The sequence below is a fragment of the Acomys minous genome, assembly GCF_964271855.1.
Source record: "Acomys minous genome assembly, chromosome: 10".
NCBI classification, from domain to species: domain Eukaryota; kingdom Metazoa; phylum Chordata; class Mammalia; order Rodentia; family Muridae; genus Acomys; species Acomys minous.
This window is the reverse complement of record NC_140491.1, coordinates 69032676-69059002: the sequence shown is the minus strand read 5'-3', so window position 1 is coordinate 69059002 and position 26327 is coordinate 69032676. Positions and strand designations below refer to the sequence as shown.

Sequence of the window (26327 nt, the reverse complement as noted above, 5' to 3'; positions counted from 1 at the left end):
AAAAACAAGGAGGAACTGGGCCAACTCAGGGCTTATTTGTTGTTCTTTTTGTTTTGTTTTTGTTTTTGAGACAGGGTTTCTCTGTGTAGCCTTGACTGTCATGAACTAATTCTGTAGACCAGGCTGGTCTTGAACTCACAGAGATCCGCTTGCCTCTGCCTCCCGAGTACTGGGATTAAAGGTGTGGGCCACCATGCCTGCCCTGCCCTTTTTGTTGTTGTTGTTGTTGTTGTCTTTCAGGGCTTATTAATTAAAGATTTGAATGAAGTTAGATGTGTTCACCAGAATGACAGTGAGTGGCGGCAGGGGGCTGAGACGTCCCCAGGCAGCTGGACAGGTTGGATGACACCTATGACAGGCCTCTTCCACCCATATCTTTGCAAGTCCAGGCTAGAGGAGCCAGGTCCCATGTCATTCCCAGGCCTGTCCTGTCCTCCAGCTCCACTAGCCCCTGTCATTTCAGGTTGTCCACTGCCCCAGAGCCCCAGACACCTGCTCACCATGCACAGAGACCTCCACCTCGGCCCCGGCTGTTCCTGCCTCGTTGGTGGCCTGGCAGGCAAAGAGGCCCGAGTGGCTCATCTCCACGTGACTGATGTGCAGTGTGGTCCCCTGTGAGGTCAGCTGCACTCCAGCTAGCTCCTCGACAGGGCGGCCATTCTGTAGCCACCTGAGGTGGGTGGAGAGGGAGTCAGGCCATCTCGAAACCTCTCTTCCGTGGCTTAAGGACCAGGTTCGCGTTTCCAGGAGCAGGGATGGCTTCTCCTCCCTTCACCCTAACCCACACTCTGCCTGTGCCCTCCCTGGCCAGTTCTACACATACTGGATGGTGGGCACTGGAGAGCCTGATGCCTGGCAGGGAAGATCCAGAGACTGTCCCACGATGGCTGTCACCTGGCCCATGCCCTCAGCCACCAGCAGCTGTGGGGGTACTGTGGGCAGAAAACGCTGTTGCCTGGAGCTCATGCTGGCCTTCAGTGCTCCCAAGGTCCCAGTCTCACCACAGCCTTCTAAGTGTCGCCCTAAATGCTCCCCTAGGAGGCCTTTCAGGGCCACTAGAGGCCACAAGAAGGTCCTCTATGGCCGCCTTCCCGAGAAACCATTCAGTTCATGTCTGTCCTCCGATAGAGTCAGGGCCCGCAGTCCTGTCTGCCTTGTAGCTTGCTCTCTGTTTTATGTCACAGGGGCCACATAGAGTCATGTCTGGGAAGGTCGGAAATGAGTGTCAGCTGAGCAAGACTCAGGCCAACTCCTAGCTTTGGGTCTCAGACAGGCCCTGGGAAATGCTTATTCTGTGGACAGATGGCAGAGCATCATTCTTCCTGGGTGAGCTGGTCCAGGGCCATGGGCAGGAGTGAGGGTCAGAACACTAGAACTCAACCTTGCCTCTCCCACCACCATGTTCCCAACCCAGGTCTCACTGTTCCACTATGGTGCACAGGGGAAGGGGGCCTGTGGCTTCCCTGCCACCCTCCACCTCCCCTGGGGTGAGTATGGGGATGAACATGGAGTAAGTATGGGCGGAGACCCATCCACTGCTGGCTCACCCTGCACCTCCACCGAGTACTGCAGTATGGCCTCTCCAGCAGGGCTGCCGGCCACGCAGCTGTAGAGGCCACCGGCTGCCTCTCCTGGGCTCTCCAGCTGCAGGGTACCACCTGCCTCCAGCCATGTCCCGTTGCTGTCCACCACTGGTAGCCCTTCATGCTGCCAGGAGACGGTAGGGGGTGGATGGCCCCTGGCCACACACTCCAGTGCCACGGGTCTCCCAGCCACAGCTCGCACCAGGTATGGCCCTCCATCAGCACCTTCGATGGAGGGTGGGACTAAAGAGGAGAGAGGGCCATGTCAGGGACCAACAGTTGCAGCGAAACCCCGCGGATTCATTCTGTTAGCTAGAGCTCGCTCAGACATGGTCTCTGTCTTCCAGCAAGCCTCATGTTAGACCCATGCGGGAAGAAACTCATCTCCCCAGGCCCTGTTTGTATCTCTTCTATACTCACTGCCATCCAGAAAACTTGTCACCAGGAGAACACCAACCTAGTTATTGAACAAAGCAATGGGTCTCTGGGACTCTGGACTAGCCCCCCCTGCCCCCCCCCCCCCGCATCCCCCAGCCACCGGAAGTCTCCCCACCCTTAGAGTGAGACAGCAGCAGATGGCTAAGGCAGATCTCAGCCAAGAAGACGGTGTGATTTGGGGGCACTCCTGACATGTGACATGTGCAGCCTGAGGTGACAGTGGAGGGAGGGGGCGGGGAGGGCATGTTCCTCAGCCCCTGAGTTATGGAGCTGATAGAATCACAGCCAGAGGACCCTGTGCACTCATGAGCTGAGACTCAAGATGTTTCAAACCTTGACAGGGCCCCGGGGGCTCTTGGAGAAAGTTCTGGACATACAGATCCCATTCCACTTCAAATGGTGTCAGAGCCTCATTTGGGGGGGTCGGTCCCTGGTGGCAGGTGCTGCAGTGGCTCCCATCCTTTCTTCAACTCATGGCCTCCAGAATTCAGTCACCCTTTGCTGACTCCTCACAGGGGCTCAGGCGACTCCTATTGACCCCCAGGCTGTTTCCCCGACTCCTCAGAACACCCTGCCCTGCCTGACCTAGGTCTAGCCTCAGCTTTCCTCAAAAGTGTTCCCCCATCACTCTACAGGGTTGTCAACTCAGAGATGTGACATCAGACCCTCCCAGGGAGGGCCAGAGCCCCGTGTGTCCCTGTGGTATGAGCTGTGCAAGCCGCTGCATCCCACCGGGGCACAAGAGGCCACCACTTTCAGTGGCTGGTTCTACTGTGTGTGCCTTGGGCCTCGCTCTAAGTCCTAAGCTACACACAGTTAAATCAGAGATCTTCATGGCACCTTGAGAGGTTTAGTGCGGGGGGGGGGGGGGATCCTGCAGAGTCCTCCAGGAGGAGCTAGATTCTGCGTGGACTTCAACTTGGGCCCTGCCTCTAGCCCCGGCTTCCTCGTCTGCACAGGAAAGGTGGAAAGCTGAAATGAACCCTGACCTTGAATCGCTACATTGGAGGGCTGTGTGGCCCTCCAGGACAGTCACCTCACTTGTCTCATTAGAGCCCAAATAGTGGGAGGTGCTGGCCACAGAGAAGGACATTGCTTCTGATTACTCAAAGTGGCTACCCCTCACTGACCTTCAGAGACAGTCAGAGGTCACCTCACATGTGCCACACCTGCTGCCCACGGCTGTAACCCCCTGGCTGCTCACCATAAACCTCCAGACTGGTGGATTTCTTGGTGACCCCTGCAGGGTTGCTGGCCTGGCAGGTGTAGAGGCCAGCATCGGTGTGCCGGGCCTTCCCCAGCTGTAGCTGCCGGCCACCCTTGCTGTAAACCACTTCCGAGCCGGGGACCAGCTGGGTCCCATCCTTGTACCAGGTGATGTCAGGGGCTGGCGTTCCTCGGGCCTCACATAGGAGCTGTGCTGTGTGGCCCTCCAGGACAGTCACCTCACCTGTCTCATTAGCGCCCCAGATGGTGGGAGGTGCTGGCGACAGAGGAGGACATGAGGGTGGTCACGAACTAACTGAGTCAGCAGCCAGTGTTCCCTGAGCAGCATGCACACATCCCAGGCTTCCACTGGAGGGACTGGCAGGCATGAGGGAGAAGGGAGGGATGTGGGGGACACAAACAGAAGAGGCCAGCTCAGGAACATGCTGATGTGGGAAGCAAGCCCAGTCACTATGGGAAGGGATGGTGCAGATGGGGAGAGAGACCACAGGTTTGAGCTCTGGAGCCCAGGGTGCATCTAACTCACTGTATGACCTGGGGTAGGTCCTTTCCCCTCTCTGGGCCTCGGGATCCCCATCTGTGGAGGAACTTGATCAGGGCTTTCCCTAGGGCAGGGCATTCACAGCTGGTACCCAGGGTGACGGTTGAGGTACACGGGTACAGTGTGACATACACTCTGCCTCCCAGAACCACGCCCTTCTAACAGTTCTGTGCCCTGATGGCAGTGAGGAAAAAGGCTGCATCTGAGGCCACTGTGTTACTAACATGTCTGTTCCTCCCTCCCTTCCTTTTTTCTTTCTTATTTTTTGTTTTTTGTTTTTGTTTTTGTTTTGAGACAGGGTTTCTCTGTGTAGCCTTGGCTGTCCTGGACTCACTTTGTAGACCAGGCTGGCCTTGAACTCAGAGATCCACCTGCCTCTGTCTCCCAGAGTCCTGGGATTATAGGTGTTTGTCTCCATGCCTGGCTTGCTTCTTTCTAGTCAACATTCATTTTTACATTTATTTGGCTTATTTGAGTATGGAGATGTAGCCGTGTGTGTGTGTGTGTGTGTGTGTGTGTGTGTGTGTGTGTGTGTGTGCGCGCGTGTGTGTTATGTGTTCAAATGAGTATGAACATGTGCATGTGGTGCACACACACACACATACACACAAAGGTCAGAGGTTGGCATCTGGTGTCTTCCTCTGTTAGACTCTGCCCGCATGCATGTGGAGCAAGGATCATACCTGAGGCTTCTCCCCCAAGCTCTCAACTCCCCTTGTTAGCACGGAGCCTGCATGTAGGCTAAGTGCCCTCTGCTTAGCCACCCGGAAGGGCTGCCTTTCCCTCTTTGAGTGTGTTTGTGGTGTTGGTCTGTAGTACTCAGGGCTTCCTACATACCCGGCAAGCCATGGCCCGGGCCCTGGGTGTATTAGTTTTTCCTGTTTCTTCCATTAACACAGCTGACATTGGCTTTCCACTTATACTTGAAACACTAAGTTGCCTTATTAATGTTCCCGGGTAAAGGAAAAACTGAAGAAGCCATCATCCGACACACACCAGAAGCAGTGAGTTAGGAGGTAGTTTGGGGAAGTGAGGGGCTACACGCCCTCGGCTCCTGGGGCCCCAGTCCTGACCTTACTTCCGCTCCCAGGCAGCACAGAAAGCAGGGAAGGAAGCTCCCGGGGCAGCTAGGCCTGGGAGGACTCAACTCACAGTGAATGCTGAGCTGAAAGTCCTTGGTCTGCTGCCCGGCGGGGCTGAAGGCCACACACTGGTACCGCCCTTCATCACCCAAGTGACTGCTGATAATCCTGAGAACCTGGCCATCCTCCTGCAGTAGGATGTGAGGGTCCCCTGGAAGGATGGGCCTGGAGAAAAGCCATTGATAAGGTCAGGGTGCCCGGTGGGGCTCAAAGGGACTGGGGCGTAGGATAAGAGTGGGAACTCCCCCAGTACCCACGAGAGGATTAACAGTACGTGGGCTCCCACTCTCTGGGTTTCTATTCAGCCTGAAAAAAGATGTGATCTGGCTGCAAAGAGATCACATCTCCAAACCATTGTGCTAAATGAAGGGGGCCAGCCCGTGGGGCCACGCGCTCGTTTGCTGACTCCTCAGATGTGAGCGACCTAGAATAGGTAAATCTGTAGACATAAGGCGTCCTGGTACTGGAAACTTTATGGGGGCAGAGGAATAGGGGGAGGGGGAGGAACCACATAGTGAGTATGGCTTTGGGGGATGATAAAATGTTCTGGAACTAGACAGTGGCCACGGCTACATAGTGAATTCAGTATCTGCTTTTTTTTTTTTAAAACATGTATTTATTATGTATACAGTTTTCTGCCTGCCTACCAGAAGGGGGCACCAAATCTCATTATAGATGGTTGTGAGCCGCCATATGGTTGCTGGGAATTGAACTCAGGACCTCTGGAAGGGCAGTCAGTGCTCTTAACCTTTCAGCCATCTCCCCAGCCCAGCATCTGCTTTTAAATAGTTCACTGAGCATTATGTAATTTTCACAGGGGCCCCTGATTCCCAGAGTCAGGGAAATAAAAAAGACGACAGAGTCAAGGCAAGATCCCACCACAGTGAGAGCAGGGTCTCCTGGGAATCTCCTTTACATCAGAGAGAGAGAGAGAGAGAGAGAGAGAGAGAGAGAGAGAGAGAGAGAGAGAGAGACTGAGATTGATGCCGCCCTCCACATGATGTTGGGTAGCACCCACCACACCCACTGGGCTTTCTCAGGCTTCCCTGACCCCGCACCCAGCCCCACACACTCCATTGAGAGGGTCACTCACTGCCCATCCTTGGTCCACTCCACCTGGGGTGTGGGAACCCCTGAGGTCTGACACTCCAACGTCACATCAGCACCAGCCAGGCCTAGCACCTCCTGAGCGGCCCCAGCTCCCACCAAGGAGGGAGGGACTGGAGTGGGAAGGGAGGTAAAGATGGGGGGGGGAGATGGCTCAGACTCCATCCATCCTGCTGACCACTGAAGGTCCCATGGCCTGTACCCCCTACCCACCCAAGGAGCGCCCCAGACATTGCTGGATGAGCCCTTTCCCCAGGCTTATCCAACAGCCTCTATCTCCCCGTGCAGTGCTGCATGTGACGGCTAATCTTTTTATTTTTATTTTTTAAGATTTATTTATTTTGTACAATATTCTGCCTGCATATGTGCCTGCAGGCCAGAAGAGGGTACCAGATCACATTGTGGATGGTTGTAAATTAGCATGTGGTTTCTGGGAATTGAACTCAGGACCTTTGGAAGAACAGCCAGTGCTCTTAACCTCTGAGCCATCTCTCCAGCCCTGTGATGGCTAATCTTATAAATTGGATAAGAGTTAGAATAACCATGGAAACAAATCTCTCTCTGCTTCCTGTCTGTGGATGTGATGTACCAGCCACACCAAGTTCCCATGCCTAAGACAGCCTAGCACCATACTGGCCCATGCCTTCGAACTGTAAGCCCAGCTAAGCCCGCCCTCCCTTAAGTAGCTTTTGTCAGAAAGTGCTGCAACTAAGACTGTCTGGATGTCATTGCATGGTTAGCCACATCGCTATCCCCTGTGTGCTCTGCTCTGCAGGCCCCTGGGAAACAGACTCTAGGTCTGTGGTGGCCCTTCTGTGCCCTGTGCTCTCTCCTGACGTGCTTGGGAGTTTGGGACACAGTCCTCACTCACCGAACACGGCAAGATTGAAGTCTCTCTGTGCGCTCCCTGCCTGGTTCTCGGCCTGGCAGGAGTAGAGGCCAGAATCACTTTCTTGGATCCTTGGGAAGTGGAGGGCCCGGGCACCATCCAGGAGGTGATGGTCACCTGCCTCTGGGATCTGAGAACAAGAGGCCCGAGGGAGTTGAGTGTGAGCAGTGAGGCGACAGAGGCCCATGGAGCTGTTGGTGACTAGAGGACCCTCACAGTTGCCCACTGTCCCCGAACCTGGACATCCCCAAAGGCATCTGTCATATTCCTATGCCACCTCAGCACACATAGAAATATATGCTTATTGCCGGGTGCAGTGGTGCACGCCTTTAATCCCAGCACTCGGGAGGCAGAGGCAGGTGGATCACTGTGAGTTCGAGGCCAGCCTGGTCTACAAAGAGAGTCCAGGACAGCCAAGGCTACACAGAGAGACCCTGTCTCGAAAAACAAAAACAACAAACAAACAAACAACAAAAAAGAGAAATATATATTTACCAAAAAAAAAAAAAATCCCACCCCCCATCCCAATCTCCCCCAGAGACACCCACCAGCTGCCCATCCTTGAGCCACACCACCTCAGGGGCTGGAAAGCCGTTTGTGTCACACTCGAGCGTCAGAGGCTGCCCAGCTAGGCCCGACACGTTGGTCACGCGCCCCTCTTCCCGGATGCTAGGGGGCACTTGGGGAGCAAGGAGAATCAGAAGAGCAGCACCCACTTTGGCTGAGCTTGGCACCTAGGCAGGCCACCCACATCCTGACCCTTCCCCAGGTCCTCAGGCCTGTCATCAGCCTGCCACCGAGACCCCAGGAGACTCCAGGAGACTCCCTGCCTTCACTTATCCTGGTCACAATTCTAACCTCAAGGCACTACATATCTCAAATGGTCACATCACTTCACCCAGGGACCACACAGCCCCTCCCCCCCACCCCCGTGAACAGATGCCATACGCTGACAATTCAGTCTGAGGGACAGGATAGAACCAGGTCTAACTGCAACCAGGTGTCACACTAGGGAGGTCCCTGGGTGAGAACTGCCAAAGGTCGGCCCAGGTGTGTCTATAGCCAACTTCCCGGGGGAGTCATTCCCTGGCAAAGTGGGGACACAAGGGGCCTGGGAGTGCTGCTCAGGCTGAAAGGTCCTGTTCAACCAGCAGGAGGGAGTGCTCCCAGCAGCAGGGAGTGCTCCTAGGGAGTATTGCCAGGGAGTGCTCCCAGCCTATCCTGTCCTTGTGGAGTTTCAGCTAATTGGAGACTGCCAACTCTGCACTGGGTACCTTGGGGTGCAGGGATAGGAGCTCTTGTTGCTGGTGGCAGGTACACAAGCCTCAGCTCACAGGGTAGAGGGGGGCTAGAGCTCTGCACAGCTCTCATGCAGCTTTCTTTCTTTATTTTTTATTAACATCATGGGTGTGACGGTCAGAGGGCAATCTGGGCTGTTATTCCTCGGGTACGAGGCACCTTCTATGCTCAGAACGTGGTTAGGCCAGGCTGGGGGACCAGTGAGCTCCTGGCTGTCTCCTCCTTTCCGCAGCACAGGCGCACATGGCGGGGCCCAGCCTTTTGCGTGGGTGCTACAGATCAAGTTCAGATTCTCGAGGTACCCTCAAGTCCTAATCCTTCCTGGCCTCAAAGGGTGGGGATCAGGTATCCATAGTCTCTCATGAAGGGAGCTTCTGGGCCCTGGGGCCCTGGCATCATTTTGGGTATCCGCATGGAGGGCATCCCCGGCCTCCAGCTCTAGGGCCTCAGCTTACCGTAGACCACCAGCTTGGCTCTCCAGGAGGCAGAGCCCACCTCATTGGTGGCCTGGCACTCGTACTCTCCGCTGTCTGCAAGAGACACTGAGGACAGGAACAGTGACCCTTCATCCAGCACTGCCACGTCCGCCCGGCCGGTCAGGGGCTCTGAGGATGGGCCCTTCCTCCATGTGATTTGTGGCTTTGGTGTCCCTGGCAGCGTGTGAAGAATCATCAGGCAAAATATCAGACACCCACGGCCCCCCATCCATGCCAGCACCGTCCCCTCATGTGACCCCCTGCACACATTGCTGACCGTCAGGCCCTGTCTCACCCCCAGATCAGGAGGAGGAGGAGGAGGAGTCTCTCAGATATGCAGCAGTTGTCCCCTGTATCCACACATTGAGTGTCCGTGGGTACACGGGCAAAACCTGTTTTCTGATTCTTAAGGAGACCCGAGGTACCCTCCCCATGTGTCTACTGCCAGCCCTGAGCTCTCCTTCCTGCGCCAACTTCGACTTTTAAACATTCCACAGATCACTCCTGTCAGTTAGCCTTTACCACCCAGTGTCTTCCCCACGAGGATCAGGGCCTTCATTGTCTCCTGCTGTGCCCAAGCCACCGACACAGCGCCACCCCCACACTAGGTACTATGCGAACGCACAAGCCTGTTGTGGTCAGCATGCTGCACTGTGCCAATGCAGCTGGGAGGCGTCGACTCCGCCTGTGCTGTGTGCCCTCCTTAGCACTCAGAGCCCAGAGCCCACTGCTGTCCACCCTTGGGAAAAGTGCCGAAGATAGCCTGGAGGCGCACCAGCCTGGAGAGGGTGCATTACTGAAGGGACTTGGGTGAGGGTGGTGAGGCTGGTAAAGCTGGTGAGGCTGAAGTCTGGTCCTCATGACCCAAGGATGAGTGGGGAGAGGGTTATGAGTTGACCACACTGTGGGACAGCCAGGTTGGCTGGTTTCTGACTGCTGTTCCTGGAGTTCAACACTAGGTGGCACTATGATCAAGGCTTCTAGATCCCACTGAGCCTCTCGCCCAGCACTTGCCCCCTCCCACCTGCCTCCTCAGGGATCGCCCAGGTGTCTGGTTGCCAGAAAGCAAGATGCTGAGGCCCAGGGTGCTTCGCAGCCTCCTGCTGGCTTCTCTACTCATCAGATACCCAGCCCATGGGAACACTGACCAACCATGGTAGAGATGGCTGGTTTCACCCACCAGTCACAGACAAGCCCAGGAAGGTGGGTCACTGTGGCAGTGAGGTCTTGGAGGGGTTGTATGGAGCCTATTTTCCCTCCTGAGTGCCAGGCCCAGGGTTGGGAGCTGTGACTCATACCTCCTGCTGTGCACGACCTCACAGCAAACCAGAGGTGGCAAGCTGGACCCTCGACGGCCTTGCCATCCCAAGGCAAACCCAGAGAAGGCTGGCTTGCTTAGGACCACTCTGGGACAGTATGGGGAAATGGCGGGAACCCCACAATCTCGATTCACTGACTGGAGGTCAAACCAGACCACACTGAGTCACACACTGGCTGTGTGGCTTTATGCAAATTACTTAACCTCTCTGAGACAGGATCACCCCAATTCAAGGAAACTAATGGTAATGTCCATCCTAGAGGGCTGTCAGTGTGACTCCATAACCCAAGGAGGTCACCATATGGCGACCAAGTTCCTGGACTCCAGACCAGCCTTCCTTCCCTAGCCCCGCCCTGGGCTTGGCCTCACCTTGGGCAGGGCACGGCAGACTGGCATTCTCTCCAGCCACTCGCTCCAGCAGGCCATTGGTTTCGTCAACTCCCCAGTGTGGAGCCTCTGTGGGAGGTGACAAGGCCATGTTCATAATCCTGAGGTCTAGCATTCCTTCCCAGTACGGGCTGAGAGGAAAGGGTCTCCTCCCAGACCCCCAGACCCCCAGCCTCCCAGGGAGGCCAGCATCAGAGGCTAGGTCCTGTGCCTCAAACACAAGAGGTATACTGGGGGGTCCTGTCAGTATCCTTCCAGTAGCATCTTATGTCTAGCTACCAACAATGAGAATGCTAATTTTGATCCAGAATATTCTGTGGGCCATACATAATTTCTCAGTGACTTTGCCATTATTGGATCACCTCACAGGTTTAAAAAAAAAAAAAAGGCCTGAGTTACCCATGTGGTAAAAGAGAGCTGAGCCACACAACCTGATCTCTGACCACAGTCCCACAGTGACTTTACAAAAGGCCTGTAGGGTCAACCGGTCATCTGTACAAACCACGGAGCCTGCATGGTGGCTCTGACGACTTACCGCTTGGGACCAGACAAACAGCCGGCCAAGAACAAGTACCTCAGGGGGTCATGGCGGAGGGAGGCAGGGCGTAGCTGACCCACGCTGGGGCTCAGGGCCTCTCACCCAAAACACGGAGCTCCAGTTTCCAGGTGTCGGTGCCAGCGCTGTTGGAGGCCTCGCAGAGGTACAGCCCAGCATCAGAGGGCTCGACAGCAGCAAAGTGGACAGAGCCCTGGGGTTCCTCACCCCTCAGGGCCTTCCCGTCCTTGAACCAGCTCAGCTGAGGCTCCGGGTTGCCCTCGGCCACACAGTTCAGATCAAGGGCTTCTCCGGCCAGTATCTTCAGGACCCGAGGGCCGGGCTGCACCTGAGGGGGAACTGGCAGGGTTCCAGGGATGAGCATCAAGGTGGGCTAGCTAGCTAGGGGTCCCAGAGCCCCCGCTCATGCTACAACCCTGATATCAGCAAGCAGCCAGATCATCACAGTGGCGGGAAGACACAAGACGCCACTGTGCATGGCAAGGCAGAGCCCTCACGACCCGTGTGGCCTTCCCCATACCCAAAAGAGCAGAACCCAGCTTCCGCCTGGATACCTATCCTCGACCCCAACGAATGTTCCCTGTGCCGTTGTCTGGTCTACACCAGTATAGTGGGGATATAGGGAAACTGAGGCAGCGAAGGCAGGACTAACTCAGAATGGCCCAGCCAGGTGGGAGCAGTGCACTCAGAGTTATATAATCCCAGCTCTGTTTCTTCCTGACGCTGTGGCACTCTGCACCAGCTGGGCCTCAGTTTCCCCTGGTTGCTGACAGAATGGAAGGTGAGATGCCACCTGCTCCTAGTGGGCATCTTGCTGAAGGAAGCGGGTTGGAAAGGGTCTATTTTAGGGGACCCTAGGTGCTCCAGGCAGGAAGAGGCTTGAACCCCACGAGCCTTTGAGAAGCCCGAGCAGGGCTCTCCGGTTTTGTGACTCCAACCGGACGGAGAGGCCATTGGAACCACTGCCTCTTACACATCCTTGCTCATGGTCCCCACTGGGCCCTGTTCTTGGTGGGTGTCTTCTACCAGCCTTCCCAGGCCCAGAGTCAGGAAGGGGGCGGTGACTGCTCTGCCACTGGGGAGCCCGAGAGATGGTGGAGTTGCAAAGCATGGAGATCAGGCGGCCCTACCTTGAACCCCGAGGACGTAGTGGCGAGATGTGGCCCCTGCGGGGTTGCTGGCTGTACACTCATAGTGGCCACTGTCACCCACCTGGGTCTGCGCCAGGTGCAGGGAGCCTGATGGGAGGAGGTCGTACCTGTGGGAGGGAAGGCCACCAATGAGATGTCATTCCATCCTGACCAGAGAAAGTTCCCAGACTGAGGCCACATCTATCTTCTGGCCTCAACTCCAGCCCCTGCTCTGCCTCCAAAAGCCAAGGCCAGGCCCTCTCAGCGTAGCCCACGAAGAGAGGTTGGGTGGACCCAAATCCACACTCCTAGCCTTCTAGCTGCGTGGCCCAGGGCGTAAACTGGGTTTCCATCTCCTCATCGATGAAATGGGCCTGCATCCCTGGGGCTCTGGCACCCCCACCTCACTGCATGCCACACTGACTGGTAGCAATGTCCCTTGTCCTTAGCACATCTGTTTGTCAGGAGGCTAGAATTCCTTTGCCTCCAGAAAAGAAAAACCACCAGCCCCAAGACCTCAGTGTCTGAGCCAGGGTCCCCTAAGCCCAGACCCAGGGCCTCTTGGGGAGTCACTGTCTGGAGGCGTCTCGAGGACCCACGAGAAGAAGCTCTGCAGACCCTCCCCCCGCCCCAGATCTGGCCCACCTTACCAGTCATCTGACCCCCGCCCCCTGAAGGCTACAGGACACTAGCCAGATTCCAGCAGCTGGGATGGACCCCAAGGAGCCCTGCAGACATGATGTCAACTCCATATGTGCTGGCTTCTAAGGAGCAGTGGCTGCAGCTTGTGGCCTTGACTAGCCTAAGAGCAAGTGTTCAAAACAGGGGCGGAGGACCCCAGGGTCAACTGTCAATTTAGAGCTGGCCTCAGATCCTCAGACGGGCTTCGGCCTGGTTCCCCTTCCCCCTCCCTGCTGAGAGCAGGCGTCCACTTCTACAGAATGACACCCCGCAGCCCCCACCTCCCTCCATGCAGCTGTCAGGGAGCATGGTTTCCAGCCACACCCAGGGCCACACCCAGGCTGTCAGCACTGGTCTGGCTGTAAGTGACGTGATAACCCCTGCCACCCCACCCCCCACCCCCGGCCCTAACCCCTACGCAGAACCTTCTAGCTGGTCGGAGTATCCAGCAGGCACTGTACACAGCTTTGGGTGGCATGCGAGCCGACAGCATGCACTCTATAAACTGACCTCCATTCCAGGCCCCAGCACCCTGTCTTTCTTTCTTTCTTTTTAAGATTTATTTTTTTTATTATGTATACAGCATTCTGCCTACACACCAGAGGAGGGCACCAGATCTCATTATAGATGGTTGTGAGCCACCATGTGGTTGCTGGGAATTGAACTCATGACCTTTGGAAGAGCAGCCAGTGCTCTTAACCTCTGAGCCATCTCTCCAGCCCCTTGGGGTTTTTTTGTTTTTGTTTTTGTTTTTGTTTTTCTCTGTCTTTCTTATAACCAATCATGGAATTTTATTTATTTATTTATTTATTTATTTATTTATTTATTTTTGCAGAAGTTGGGGTGGGGCATGGTGCTCATTGTATTCTAAGGAAGAAATGAAGAACTGTGGATCCATGGATCAGATAAGCAAGCTGATGCTTGCGGGGGCTGAGAGGACCTGGGCCTGCCCAGAAGAGTGGGTGCTTGCTCCACCTAGCGAGCTCCAGGGACAAGGCCTAGTGTGGTCTATGGAGATCACCCCCTCTCCTTCTCCCTCACCACTGTCATCCCAGGCCCTGTCCAAGCCCTCAGAGCTCTGGGCTCACTGGACTCCGGCTCTTCTGTGCCTGCTGGAATGCACCTGTTTGCCCTCCTTTCTGTAGGCACCACTTCCTCCATGAAGGTTGCCTCCATGCCTCCAGGCTGGCAAGCCCATCTGTGGTCTCCCATGGGTCTACCCAGCTTGTGACAGCAGAGGCCTGCTTGTCTTCCAGGGGCTCCAGTGAGATACCTTTTTATCACCAGACCCCAGCCAGACCCTGCACAGAGCAATGCCTCCGACTATCCTGGGTCCGGGGCTGGCTGGACGTGACTGTGAGATGCTGGACAGGGAGTTCCAGGCAGCTTCCACCTGCTCCTCCCCTGACAGTCCTCCCTGCACCTTCCCAGAGTGTCAGTGGGGACATCCTGGCCAGAGAAGGGAGGATGTACAGGACACTAGGCTCTCCAAGCCATGAGCTGCTGGGGATGGGGGCTCCGTCAATAGCGTGGCCTCTCTAAGGCAGTGCAGCCAGATGGCTCCTCACAGCACCCAAGGGAACACTTGGACTCAAGGGGAGTTTCCTGTTTATGATGTCCGTCTGGCTGGGGCCTTGCAGTCTGGGGCCAGATATACACAGATGTCAGAACTCTGGGCTGGGGGACTCGCAGGAGCTCACTGACCCTGGCAGGTTCTCCCCGAGGCAGAGAGCTGGCTAACAACCTCCTGATCTGCACAGATGAACCAAAGTACACCTGGTGGGAAGCACCTGGTGGGAACTATACCTGGTGAGAAGTACCCTGGTGGGAACTATACCTGGTGGGATCCCCAGCTCACACCTGCCTGCCTTGCCCCCTGAGCCTCTGTCCAGCCAGCTCCCGAAGCCACCAGGGTATTTATCACAGATGTGATCCCCGACGTTGTCTATAAGGAATCAGGCATGTGCAGGTCCTTTATCCCAGTCCTTAGCACATAGTCGGTGCACATGAACATTTGGCAGCCAATCACAGCTGCCCCCTCCCCCCACCATCCACGCACACACTCCTTTCTCCACCTTCCCATCACAGTCCCCTCCCCCACAATCTCTATACAGCTGTGCCACCCTCTAGGCCTCCTCAAGGCAGGACTGGCTCCAGGCCCTCCCTGAAGCTTCCCCAGACACTCCCAGCCAGGCAAAAGTTCCAGAACCTCAGCTCACTCCTTTGTTATTTATTCATTCATTAAGTGGGAGTGTCCTGGGGGGGGTCCTGGGGATTGGGGTGCCTGTGTTCCCCTTCTTGGGCTGTTGAGGGTCTTGGTATGTGTCTGCACTGGTTCCTCCCGTTGCCACAGGGGCGATCTTGCTGCCTCTGGCTATGAAAGGTCATGCTGCAACACAGTAGGGCTGGAGGCTGGAAAAGCCCCACTGTCCACATTTCTCAGCATAGGTCTACTGTGTGCTGTGTGTGCAGCCCTGTCTGTTGGGCCCAGACATCTCTAAGCCCAGGATGGAGAACAGAACCTTTCAGTCGAGTGGCACAATCCCTTATCAGAAAGTCACAGACGGAAAAGCTGAGCTGGAGAAACTGAGGAAAGGAGTTGATTGTCTCAGAGAGCGACAGGGACGAGACAGGGGAGAGAAGGGAGAAGGGGACAGCACAGTGGCCATAGACAATGAAAATTTAGGCTGTCCATGTTGCTAAGAGGGATGGTACCCATGGCAGCAATGGCAGCCAACTCTTGTGTGCTTCCTGTATATAGGGACACAGTTGAGCACCTGCTGGAGGTATTTCTCATTTGATACTCCCCAGCCATGCCTCAGGACAGAGTCCCCATGGGCATCATCACTGTGTTCAGCAAAGCAGAGGCCAGAGTGACAAACTCTGTTATGAATGCCACTCAGCTGATCCAGGGACAATGGCATCTGGCCCTCCGATCCTGCCACTGTGCGTCCCCATCACTGTGGGGTGATGTTTGGCTAACAAAGGGAGCCACTGGTCATCATAGGTTGATGGCCAGACATTGGAGCCACATCCACTGAGGCGGAAACCCCCACATCAGGCCCCTGAGTAGTCTGCACTCAGCCACTGGATCTCATCAGTCAACCCCATAAGGAGACTGGTGGGTGGGCTGGCTGTCCTTCAGGATGCTAGGGAGTGGGTAGAAAACGAAGAGACAGTGTGACAACTGGACGCCTGGAGCAGCCATGTCCCCACGCCACCACTCCCCTTTTGGATTTGGGGATCTGGCCCTGTGTGGGTCCCTGGCTTGATGCCTCAGGAGCAGGAGCAGAAGCCAGGAGCACTTCCAGCTGCCCCCACTCCACAGCAGAATCCCCAAACAAACATTAAACACTGTTGCCTAGCAGCACGCCCAGAATCCAGCATCCCAGCTGAGGAGAGATGCTCGCTGGCCACCATCACAAGCTGGATGTTTTCACATCTCAGATGTGAAGACTGAGGCTTAAGGAAGAGATGGATCTTGTTTGAGTTCACTAAACAAGTTGGGTAACCGGGAAAGCCATCTCCCCTCCACACCCCCCAGGCCCTTCAGTGTCTAGTTTGATCTGGCACGGAGCCGGCACACCCCCAATCCATGCAGCCTGTTTTAGTTTTTGCATTGGTGCCTAGGAAGCTTCTGCACAAACAACAGTTCCAGGATGGTGAGATCAGATAGCTGAAGATCATACCCTAGTCTTGTCCTTAGCTGGCTGCTCTGGGGCCAGATTCCCCCAAGGAGGCGACACAGCAGACAGAACTGAGCGTGTGAGCAGAGCCACCCAACAGCACCATGTAGAACAAGTGAAACTGGTGGACCAGTCTGTGCCCCCGACAGAAGAACAGCACTTACTAACTCCAGGGCAGCCTGAATGCAGACTTGCCTCCCTCTGAGCTAGCACGGTCACACCCGGCAGGAGTGGACCAGAAGGGCCAGGAGTTTGGCCATGTAAGAAAGAACCCAGCTAGTATCCAGGGCAGAAGCCAGACCCAATCAAATTCACGTAGGAGCATGTGGTGTGCATGGGGCCCTTGGAAAGGGTGTGCATGGGACTGAGGGCGAGGCCGGGGAGGGGATGGGCTTCAGGGCCTCTCGGCTTCTTCAGCCCAGAGAACGCTTTCTCCAGGAAGCTCTGACTTGGCAGGTATGGGAGACACCCCCAGGTTCATAATATAATTTTCTAGGTATTTGGGGGAAACAGTGGCCTCCTAACCTCCTGCGTGTGTGTGTGTGTGTGTGTGTGTGTGTGTGTGTGTGTGTTCATCTCTGTGTGTGCTGTCCCTGTGTGTCTAGCCCTGAGAGGAGGAAGAGCTCATTCTACCTGCCCCTCCCCCAGACCCTGGTTTCCTCTCTTCCTCTGTGGCCCCAGGATGACGCCATTTACCGCACCCAGCTCCAGGGTGGCCTGCTGGCTGCGGCCACCATTCCTGGCCAAACTGGGATGGAAGAGGCCGTGACGGCCTAGCACATCCCGACTTCAGTGCCAACTCCAACCAGTCGCTTTCACAGATTTACCAGGAGTGCTGAGGCAAGGCGAAGCCCTCTAGGGTTGAGACCTCGGCACGGGGGAGGGGAGAACTTTAGAGGACACAGAGAGGATGGGCCACCTGAGGCATGCTGGGACCAATTTAGGTCCTGAGGCAACCAGCTCCAGCTCATGGGAGGAAGTGAACCCTTTGGTTTCTAGAAGGGGTCTGGAAACTTGGGGCTCTTTGGAGAAGCAGGAGGACGAAGAGAAGGCGAAGGCGTAGGCAGGAGAGAGAGGGAAGGGCTGGAGTGTTGCAGACAGTAGGTCCGTGCCCATTTCATCTTCAGTTGCTGTGGGTCTCTTGAGGCTAATCAATCTCTGTGTTGTGGCTAAAGTCTGTGGGGGCGGGGCCAGGAGAGCTATGCTCTGTGTCTGGGAACGGCTGCATTCTGGTCTCATGCTTAACGTTGGCCTCCAGGAAAGGCCAGAGAACCTCAAACATACAAGTCTTGCTTGTTTTAAAATACAATTAAAAGGGGCCTGGAGAGGTGGCTCAGCAGTTAAGAGCACTGGCTGCTCTTCCAGAGGTCCTGAGTTCAATTCCCAGCACCCACATGGTGGCTCCCAACCATCTGTAATGGGAGCTGATGCCCTCTTCTGGTATTTGTGAAGACAGAACACTCATGTACTTAAAATACACAGATAAATAAATCTTTTTTAAAAAGTACAATTAAAAGAACAGAGGCACCAAACAATTGAACAAGTGCCCAGAGACACACACCTGTATTTCATTAGCTGGTAGCGAGAATAACAGACAGAAATGTTCTGGACTTGGTTGTGGTGAGTGCTGCAGGATTAGGAATTTACTACAAGCAAGGGCCACTGAATTGGGCAAATGAAAGAAATGAGCCGTTCTGTGTTAGAGGAGGACTCTCAAGAACTAGTCAGGGGCCAGCCCGAAAGACAACTGACATGGTCAGATGAGCACCATGTGTGGTATGTGTGCACCTGTGTGCCCACGCATGTGGACGCCAGAGGCCAACCAGTGTCTTCCTTTGTCATTCTCAGACTTATTTTTTGAGCATGCCCTGTCACTGAACCTGCCTCACTGATACAGTGTGAGTGGCCAGTGAGCCCAGGGGATTGCTTGTGTCACTCCCAACAGGAGTTCTGGTTTCCAGACACTATGTCTGGCTTTGACATGAGTGCTGAGAATCAAATTAGGGCCTTATGCAGAGACTATACCCACTTGCCCATCTCCCTGGGCCCAGAGTGGTAATTTAAAACAAATTTAAATTTAAATTTAGTGTGTGTGTGTGTGTGTGTGTGTGTGTGTGTGTGTGTGTGTGTGTTAGAATGTTGGGGTAGAAGGAGGATTGTAGTACCCAAAGAGGCCAGCAGAGGGCATTGAGCCTCTGGAATTGGAGTCGGAGGAGCGTGTGAGCCATCTAATTTGGGTGCTAGGAGCTGAACCTGGGTTCTCCGGAAGAGCAGTATATGTTCTAAACTGCTCTGCCATCTTCCCAGCCTCAAGATCACAACTGTTTAAAAGCTTCTGGCACTGCCTCAGTGTGTCTGTGACCAGCAGCTGCAGAAAGGAGGTATAAAGTAAATGGCTGCCTCACCATCTATGGCATCTAAGCACCCCACACCCATCACAGGAGGAGAGCAGGAACTGCAGAATGTCCACTTCACAGATGTCAAAGATGGCTGAGAGTAGCCCAGAGACACCTGTGCTTCCACCCCCCGCACACACACTGTCAGTACAAAGCCAGGAGCAGTTATAGTTTCTCCCCAGGCCTGAGCTCTCCTCACCCCCCCCCTCCTGGGCACACTAACCGCCCTTGGAGATAACTTCCCAGAATACCATAAATCCAGAGAGACTCGGTGGGAACCTTCTAGAAGGACTCCAGTAAAAGCAAAGGAAGAAAAACACAGCCTATGATCGCTATTGCTCAGGCGGCCCTGGGAAATTTACGGCTCCCCATTGACCCATTAGCGCATCAGGGCGGAGGAGTGAACAACTGCTATGTGCTTCTTATTTCAGTAACCGGCCATAAACAAACAGGCCACGGCCACCGCCCGGCGAGCAGCAAACACTAGCCTTTCTTGGGGAAAGATGTAGATTCTCCCCTGCACACACACCCCCGCCACACCCCTACCCCACTGTATCATCCCACGGCATGCTCAACACTGTGGAGCTCACCCAGGGCCAGCTCTCCATGCGAATTCAGTGATACATGGCTGTGAGGTTTGGAAGGATGCAGCAAGCAGATGTTCTGAGGGACACGTGGGGGTTGTGGGGGTGAGAGCCAGCTGCTGGAGACCTTCTCGGTCTGAACCGTCTCAAAGACTCTGCCAGGACTGATGTCACAGCCTGTGCTAGGGTGTCCCCCCACTCCCCCCCCCACCCCCCAACTCCAGGTCAAGGACTCCAGGAATTTAGAGACTCATTCACTGGCTGAGCCAACATTCTGTGCTATCAACAGCCCCTTGTAAGGTCCCCAGGGAAAAGGAGCAGGGGCAAGCCACCAGACACCTGCTCTACAGAGTGGCTGTGTAGACAAACTTGTGTCTTGGTTAAGTTGTATTTCCCAAACCCCCAGCTCTGGTCTTTCTTACTCCGGTGACCCTGAGGGTGCCACCCCACCCCAGGAACCCTCGCCATCTTGGTGTAGCTCAGAAAGCAAGGGTCACTGGGCAAACAGGAAGCAAGATGACCCATGGGACCTGGGATACACAAACTCAAGTCTGCTGCTCAGGATGCGGCACCTGTAAGACGTGTGCTATACCATGAGCCATATTTGCAGAATCCCTTCTAGGCTTTTCTGAGTGTCCTCAAGGTCACATGCACCTGCTTAGGTCACAACCACCTTGAGACCAGTCTCCCTCTAACCCAAGCTGGGCTCCCTCCATACCCCGGGGATGGGTACCTGTTGGTGACAGGCAGCAGAAGGTGGGCATCCTTGGTCCAGGTAACCAGCGGAGTCGGAGACCCTTGGGCCTCGCAGTCCAGGGTCACCTCTTCACCAGCCTTGACCGTGACTCTCAGAGGGGCATCCATAGCCTGGGAGCCATTCGTCTTGATCTTGGGCTTGGCTGTTGGGAGAAGTAGACAGAGCGGGAGCAGAAGCAAGAGGGCAGCAGGTGGCTCCCTTGGATAGCAGAGGATGAAGCCACCTTGACCTTTGGGAGGTCCAGAGAGCAAGTGAAGCCAGGGGCCATTACAATTGACAGCACAAGTTTGCCCACTCAGCCTGCCCCCTTAACTGTCCATCACTCTGCTCTGCTGCCTCCCATTGGTCAACCTTTTTATTCCCAGGATAGGAGCCACAGAATGGAGCATGAATTCTCTCTGGCTTTCCTCAAACCCCAGAGAGAGAGAGAGTTAGGATGATCTAGCACATCTATCGGTTCTCTGTTAGGCTCAAGACACCCGATGGGCGAGGTACTTCAGGACTCACTCTCACCCCCATAGCTTGCCCAGCATGCACACACAAAGGAATTTGGTTAGAAACAAGTCACATGTGTGTGGGCGGGCGCAGGGGGAGCGCGTCTAAACACCACCATGGCTTCCTATATAAATGACAGTAAATTCCCCTCATTATTATGATTCTTTGTGAGTTTAAGCCCCACAGAGCATAGGCTATCTTAAACGCTATGCGGTCAAAGATGACCTTGAACTCCTAATGCACATGTCTGTCCTCTCTCTGGAAGACTGGGATTACAGGTGTGCACTATCACACTCAGTTTTGTTTTGTTTTTAAAACAGGGTCTCACTAGGTACCCATGGCTGTCCCGGAACTTGCTCTGTAGCCCAGGCTGGCTTCAAACTCACAGAGATCCACCTGCCTCTGTCTCCGGAGTGGTGGGACTAAAAGCTGTGTTATTTCACACCTGGTAGATTTGTGTGTGTGTGTGTGTGTGTGTGTGTGTGTGTGTGTGTGTGTCTGTGTGTGTTTTGCTATGGCTGGGATTCAGGCCTCATGTGTGTTAGGCAAGCATTCTAGACTCCAAATCCCCATTGTTTTATAACATAAAATCCTAGATGTAAAAGATACAACATAAAATGACCAGCTTGTGGCCGGGTGTGGTGATGCATGCCTTTAATCTCAGCACTCAGGAGGCAGAGGCAGTCAGATTGCTGAGCTTGAGGCCAGCCTGGTCTATAAATCGAGTCTATGATAGTCAAGGCTACACAGAAAAACCCTGTCTCAAAAAAAAAAAAAAGAAAGAAAGAAAGAAAAGAAAAAGAAAGAAAGAAAAGAAAAAGAAAGAAAACACCCAGCTTGTATGTTGGTTCACTGTTTCAGACACTCCCTGAAGGCCCCGCCCTGATGGAACAGGCGGTGGCAGTGGTGGGGGGAGTGTCCCACTCCTGTCCTGGCAGCACTTAGAGTTTGCAGGGAACATTTGCACCCAGGTGACCAGTATGCAATTAAACTCAGTAATGGTGGGTGCTACTAAGGGGATGTCCCTCCTGGAGCTCACAACAAAGTGGTTTGGTCCAGCTTGGGTGCTGACGAATGAGAGAAGTCGGTTGGTTCAGGAGGAAGAAGTGCATTAGAGGGACCGGTACATGTAAAGGCCCTGGGGCAGCTTAGAACAGCTTAGAACAGCTTAGAACAGCAAAGATATGAAGCGGCCAGTGGGCTCAGGGGCAGAGAAGTGTGAGGAAAGAGGCGGATGAGGGTGCTACCAGGATGGGTGGGCCCTGTGTCTTTTCAGGGCTCGATGCGGCACCTCAGCTGGTTGCAGAAGGCTGAGTGAGCCCCTGTGGTCCCACTCCCACCGCTCCCCTCCCCTAGCAGGGTCCCTGACTACTCACTGTTAACAGACAACCACATCTCCTGGCTGGAGAAGCCCACGCTGTTGGTGGCCGTGCACACATAGGCACCTGCATCCTGGGGAGATGGCCGGACAATGACCAAGGTACCATCCCTACTCACATTGTAGTGACCCCTGGTAGTCAGGGTGTTCGTTTCCTAGGACAGAACCATGGCAACAACATCAGAGCTCATGCTCTGTCCTAGGATCCACCACAGTGACATCTCTGGCATCCCCTGAAGGATACAGGCTCTCCCTACCTTGGTCCAGGTGATGGTCGGGGCGGGAACGCCCAAGGCCATGCAGGGGAGGGAGGCTGGCACCCCTTCGTTGGTGACGTGGTGGATAGCAGTCGGATGGATTCTAGGTGGCACTTTTATAAATAGACCAATTAAAAATTTTTTACAACTCAGTCTTCCTAATGACCAAGGCCCAGAGGCAACCCAAATGTCTCCCAGCTATGAGTGGATAAAGTAAATGGGATATGTACACATAATGGAATAGTACTCAGCCTTCAAAAGGAAGGAAACTGGCAGTTTAAAAAAGCCAAAACTAGATGTTAAAACCACCAGTGGTTTCTGGGTGTTAGGGCATGGGGGTGCAGAGCACAGAGGGTTTTCAGGACGGGGAAAATGTCAAGATGAGACCACCACGGTAGGAACATGTGGCAGGTCTGTATCAAGCAATGGGCCTCCTGTACACCTTGGGTGTGGCTGGGGATGACAGGCCCGTGTCAGCTGCTAGTCTGGACCACTCTGAGTAGTGCAGGGGACTGTTGATAATACAGGAGGTCGCAGAGGAGGGGACAGGAATGCAGGGGGTATTCGTGCATATCTGCTCAACTTCTCTAAGAAATCCACAAAAATACAAACAAACAAACAAACAAAACTAGTCTATCAGGCTTTATGGTATAGGTATCCTAGCCACCTTATAATCCTAGCCACCTTGGAGAGGTTAGGAACAGGAACACCCCAAGTTCCGGGACTGCCTGGGCAATACAGTGAGACCCTGTCTCAAAACAAAATTAAAAATAACTGGTTGGAGATATAGCTTGGTGGCAAAGCTCTTGTCTGACAGGCACACAGCCATAGGGTTCCACTCCTATCACCAGAAAGAAAGGAGGGAAGTAGGGAGAAGAAGCGAAGAGGGGAAGGAGAAAAGGAAGGAAGGAACTGGGTAGATGCTCAGTCAGTAAAGTACTTGGTGTGCAGGCAATGAGGACCCAAGCTCTGTCCCCAGCTCCCACATAAAAGGTAAGGTCTGTGATGTGCAGCAGGGACAGAGCTATGAGGGTCCCCGGGGTCTGTGATATACAGCAGGGACAGAGCTATGAGGGTCCCTGGGGTCTGTGATATACAGCAGGGTCAGAGCTATGAGGGTCCCCGGGGTCTGTGATGTGCAGGGGCAGAGCTACGAGGGTCCCCGGGGTCTGTGATGTGCAGGGTCAGAGCTACGAGGGTCCCTGGGGTCTGTGATGTGCAGGGGCAGAGCTACGAGGGTCCCTGGGGTCTGTGATGTGCAGCAGGGGCAGAGCTACGAGGGTCCCCGGGGTCTGTGATGTGCAGGGTCAGAGCTACGAGGGTCCCTGGGGTCTGTGATGTGCAGGGTCAGAGCTACAAGGGTCCCCGGGGTCTGTGATGTGCAGGGGCAGAGCTACGAGGGTCCCTGGGGTCTGTGATGTGCAGGGGCAGAGCTACGAGGGTCCCCAGGGCTTTCTCACCAACTGATCTACCTCAAAACATAAAGTGGGGAGAGAAGGAGGAAGACACCCAGTGTTGCCCTCTGACTTCTAAGTGGACACACACTACCAAGTGTACATGAGCAATACAATGGAAGAAGAGAGGAGAAAGCTCTCAGCCAGGCATGGTGGCGCCCGCCTTTAATCCTAGCACTTGGGAGGCAGAAGCAGGCAGGTTGCTGTGAGTTCAAGGCCAGCCTGGTCTACATAGAGTTAAAGGACAGCCAGGGATACATAGTAAGACAGCGAGAGATGAGAGAGGGAGACAGAGACAGCCAGAGATAGGAAGTTTTAGAAGTGGATAATGTCTGCGAATGTGTTTCGCACCATTGGATTCAATGCTAGGAGACATTGGGAATGACCAACGTTTTGTTGCTCTGATAGCTAAAAGAAATTCAACAGGAAAGAAAATTGGCCCAATATCTGTGGCCACATGACTGGCGGTCATAGAATCCATCCCAGACACAGGCTGCCTGTGCTGGGAACAGCTGTGCGGTCTCTCTGCTCAGGACTGTGTAAACCACTTAATCTCTCACTCCCCGTATTCCCGGATGTGCCAGGAAGCTAAACGGACTCCGAGTCCCTGCTCATGGCTGGACAGGCTGATGAGAAGCAGCAGAAAACAGCGTTCACAGGACAGAGTGAACCCAGAAACAGGTGCCAAAGGCATCCTGGGAGCCCTCTGGATCCAGGAAGAGGTCGGAGGGAAGCCAGAAGCCGAGAGCCACGGAGCTCCAGGGAGTGTGTCCAGGGAGGAAAATGCCCTTCTTGTGTTCCGAGCAGATAAGTGGTATGTGTGGGGTGGACATGACGAAGCCCAAGAGACCAGGCTAGACCACACCAGTGTCACAGATTTGGCCTCTAGGCACTGGCGTGTATGTGTGTGTGTGTGTGTGTGTGTGTGTGTGTGTGTGCGTGTGTGAAAGAGAGAGAGAAGGAGGAGGAGGAGGAGGAGGAGGGAGAGAGAGAGAGAGAGAGAGAGAGAGAGAGAGAGAGAGAGAGAGAGATTGAGGTGGAAACACATGAAACCTATCTGGCCAGTCTAGGCCATCAGTGAGCTCCGGGATCAGCTAGCAGCCCTACCTCAGAAAACAATATGATGGGCAGGTTGTGAGATGCGTGGTGAGTAAAGGGGCCTGCCGCCAAGCCTGATGATCTGGGTTCGATCCCTGGTGCCCACATGGTAATGAGAGAACTTAGTCCCTCAGGTTGTCCTCTGACCTCCACATGTATGCCGTGGTGCATGTGCACACATGAATAAGTAAACAAATGTGAGAGTGATATGAAAAGGAGGAGAGTGATGGCAGAAGACACCTGATGCCAGTTCAGCCCGCACACACATGAGCACACATGTGCACACACATGAGTACACAGGCATAGGTAATATGAGCACACATGTTGTACACACGTGAGCACACAGGTACACACACATGAGCACACAGGTATGCACACATGAGCACACAGGCATAGGTAATATGAGCACACATGTGCACACACATGAGCACACAGGCATAGGTAATATGAGCACACAGGTACACACACATGAGCACACAGGTACGCACACATGAGCACACAGGCATAGGTAATATGAGCACACATGTGCACACACATGAGCACACAGGCATAGGTAATATGAGCACACAGGTACACACACATGAGCACACAGGCATAGGTAATATGAGCACACATGTGCACACACATGAGCACACAGGCATAGGTAATATGAGCACACAGGTACACACACATGAGCACACATGTGCACACACATGAGCACACAGGCATAGGTAATATGAGCACACAGGTACGCACACATGAGCACACAGGCATAGGTAATATGAGCACACAGGTACACACACATGAGCACACATGTACACACACATGAGCACACAGGCATAGGTAATATGAGCACACATGTTGTACACACGTGAGCACACAGGTACACACACATGAGCACACAGGCATACACGATATGAGCACACAGGTTGTACACATGTGAGCACACAGCTGCATACACATGAGCACATGGGTGCATACACATACATTATACATACAACAAGAAACACATGGATTTGTAGGGAAATAATAGGTAGGGAGACAGATGTAAAGAGGATTTATATACAACCCACGTAAAGAACGTGTGAAGAGACAGGCACCGTGGCACACACCTTTAGTCCCTACACTCAGGAAGCAGGGGCAGGTGGATTTCTTTGGGTTTGAGGCTAGCCTGGTCTATACAGTGAGTTCCAGGCTAACCAGGGCTACACAGAGAGCCCAGTCTCAAACAAATGGTATAAAGAATGTTTAGCAGGGCTGGAGAGATGGCTCAGCAGGTAAGAGCACTGGCTGCTCTGCTCATCCAGAGGTCCTGAGTTCAAGTCCCAGCAGCCACATGGTGGCTTACAATTGTCTGTAATGAGATCTGATGCCCTCTTCTGTCTGATGCTCTCTTCTGTCATGTGGCACACATGCAAATAAGAGTGCTCATATACATAAATAAATAAATCTTTAAAAAGAACGTCTGG

At 54.2% G+C, this 26327-nt stretch overlaps 1 protein-coding gene across 1 annotated transcript in view; it reads right to left on the bottom strand.

Moving 5' to 3' along the window:
- The window catches only part of HMCN2 (hemicentin 2), a 161204-nt gene that overhangs the window by 81772 nt on the left and 53105 nt on the right, over positions 1-26327 (bottom strand). Inside the window, 15 exon segments of the mRNA XM_084799943.1 lie at positions 501-670; positions 824-932; positions 1548-1826; positions 3226-3504; positions 4942-5096; positions 6025-6151; positions 6910-7057; positions 7476-7606; positions 8682-8876; positions 10390-10476; positions 11048-11302; positions 12094-12221; positions 20174-20339; positions 22069-22225; positions 22328-22440. Of these exon segments, the coding sequence (XP_084656069.1) occupies positions 501-670; positions 824-932; positions 1548-1826; positions 3226-3504; positions 4942-5096; positions 6025-6151; positions 6910-7057; positions 7476-7606; positions 8682-8876; positions 10390-10476; positions 11048-11302; positions 12094-12221; positions 20174-20339; positions 22069-22225; positions 22328-22440 (2499 nt within the window).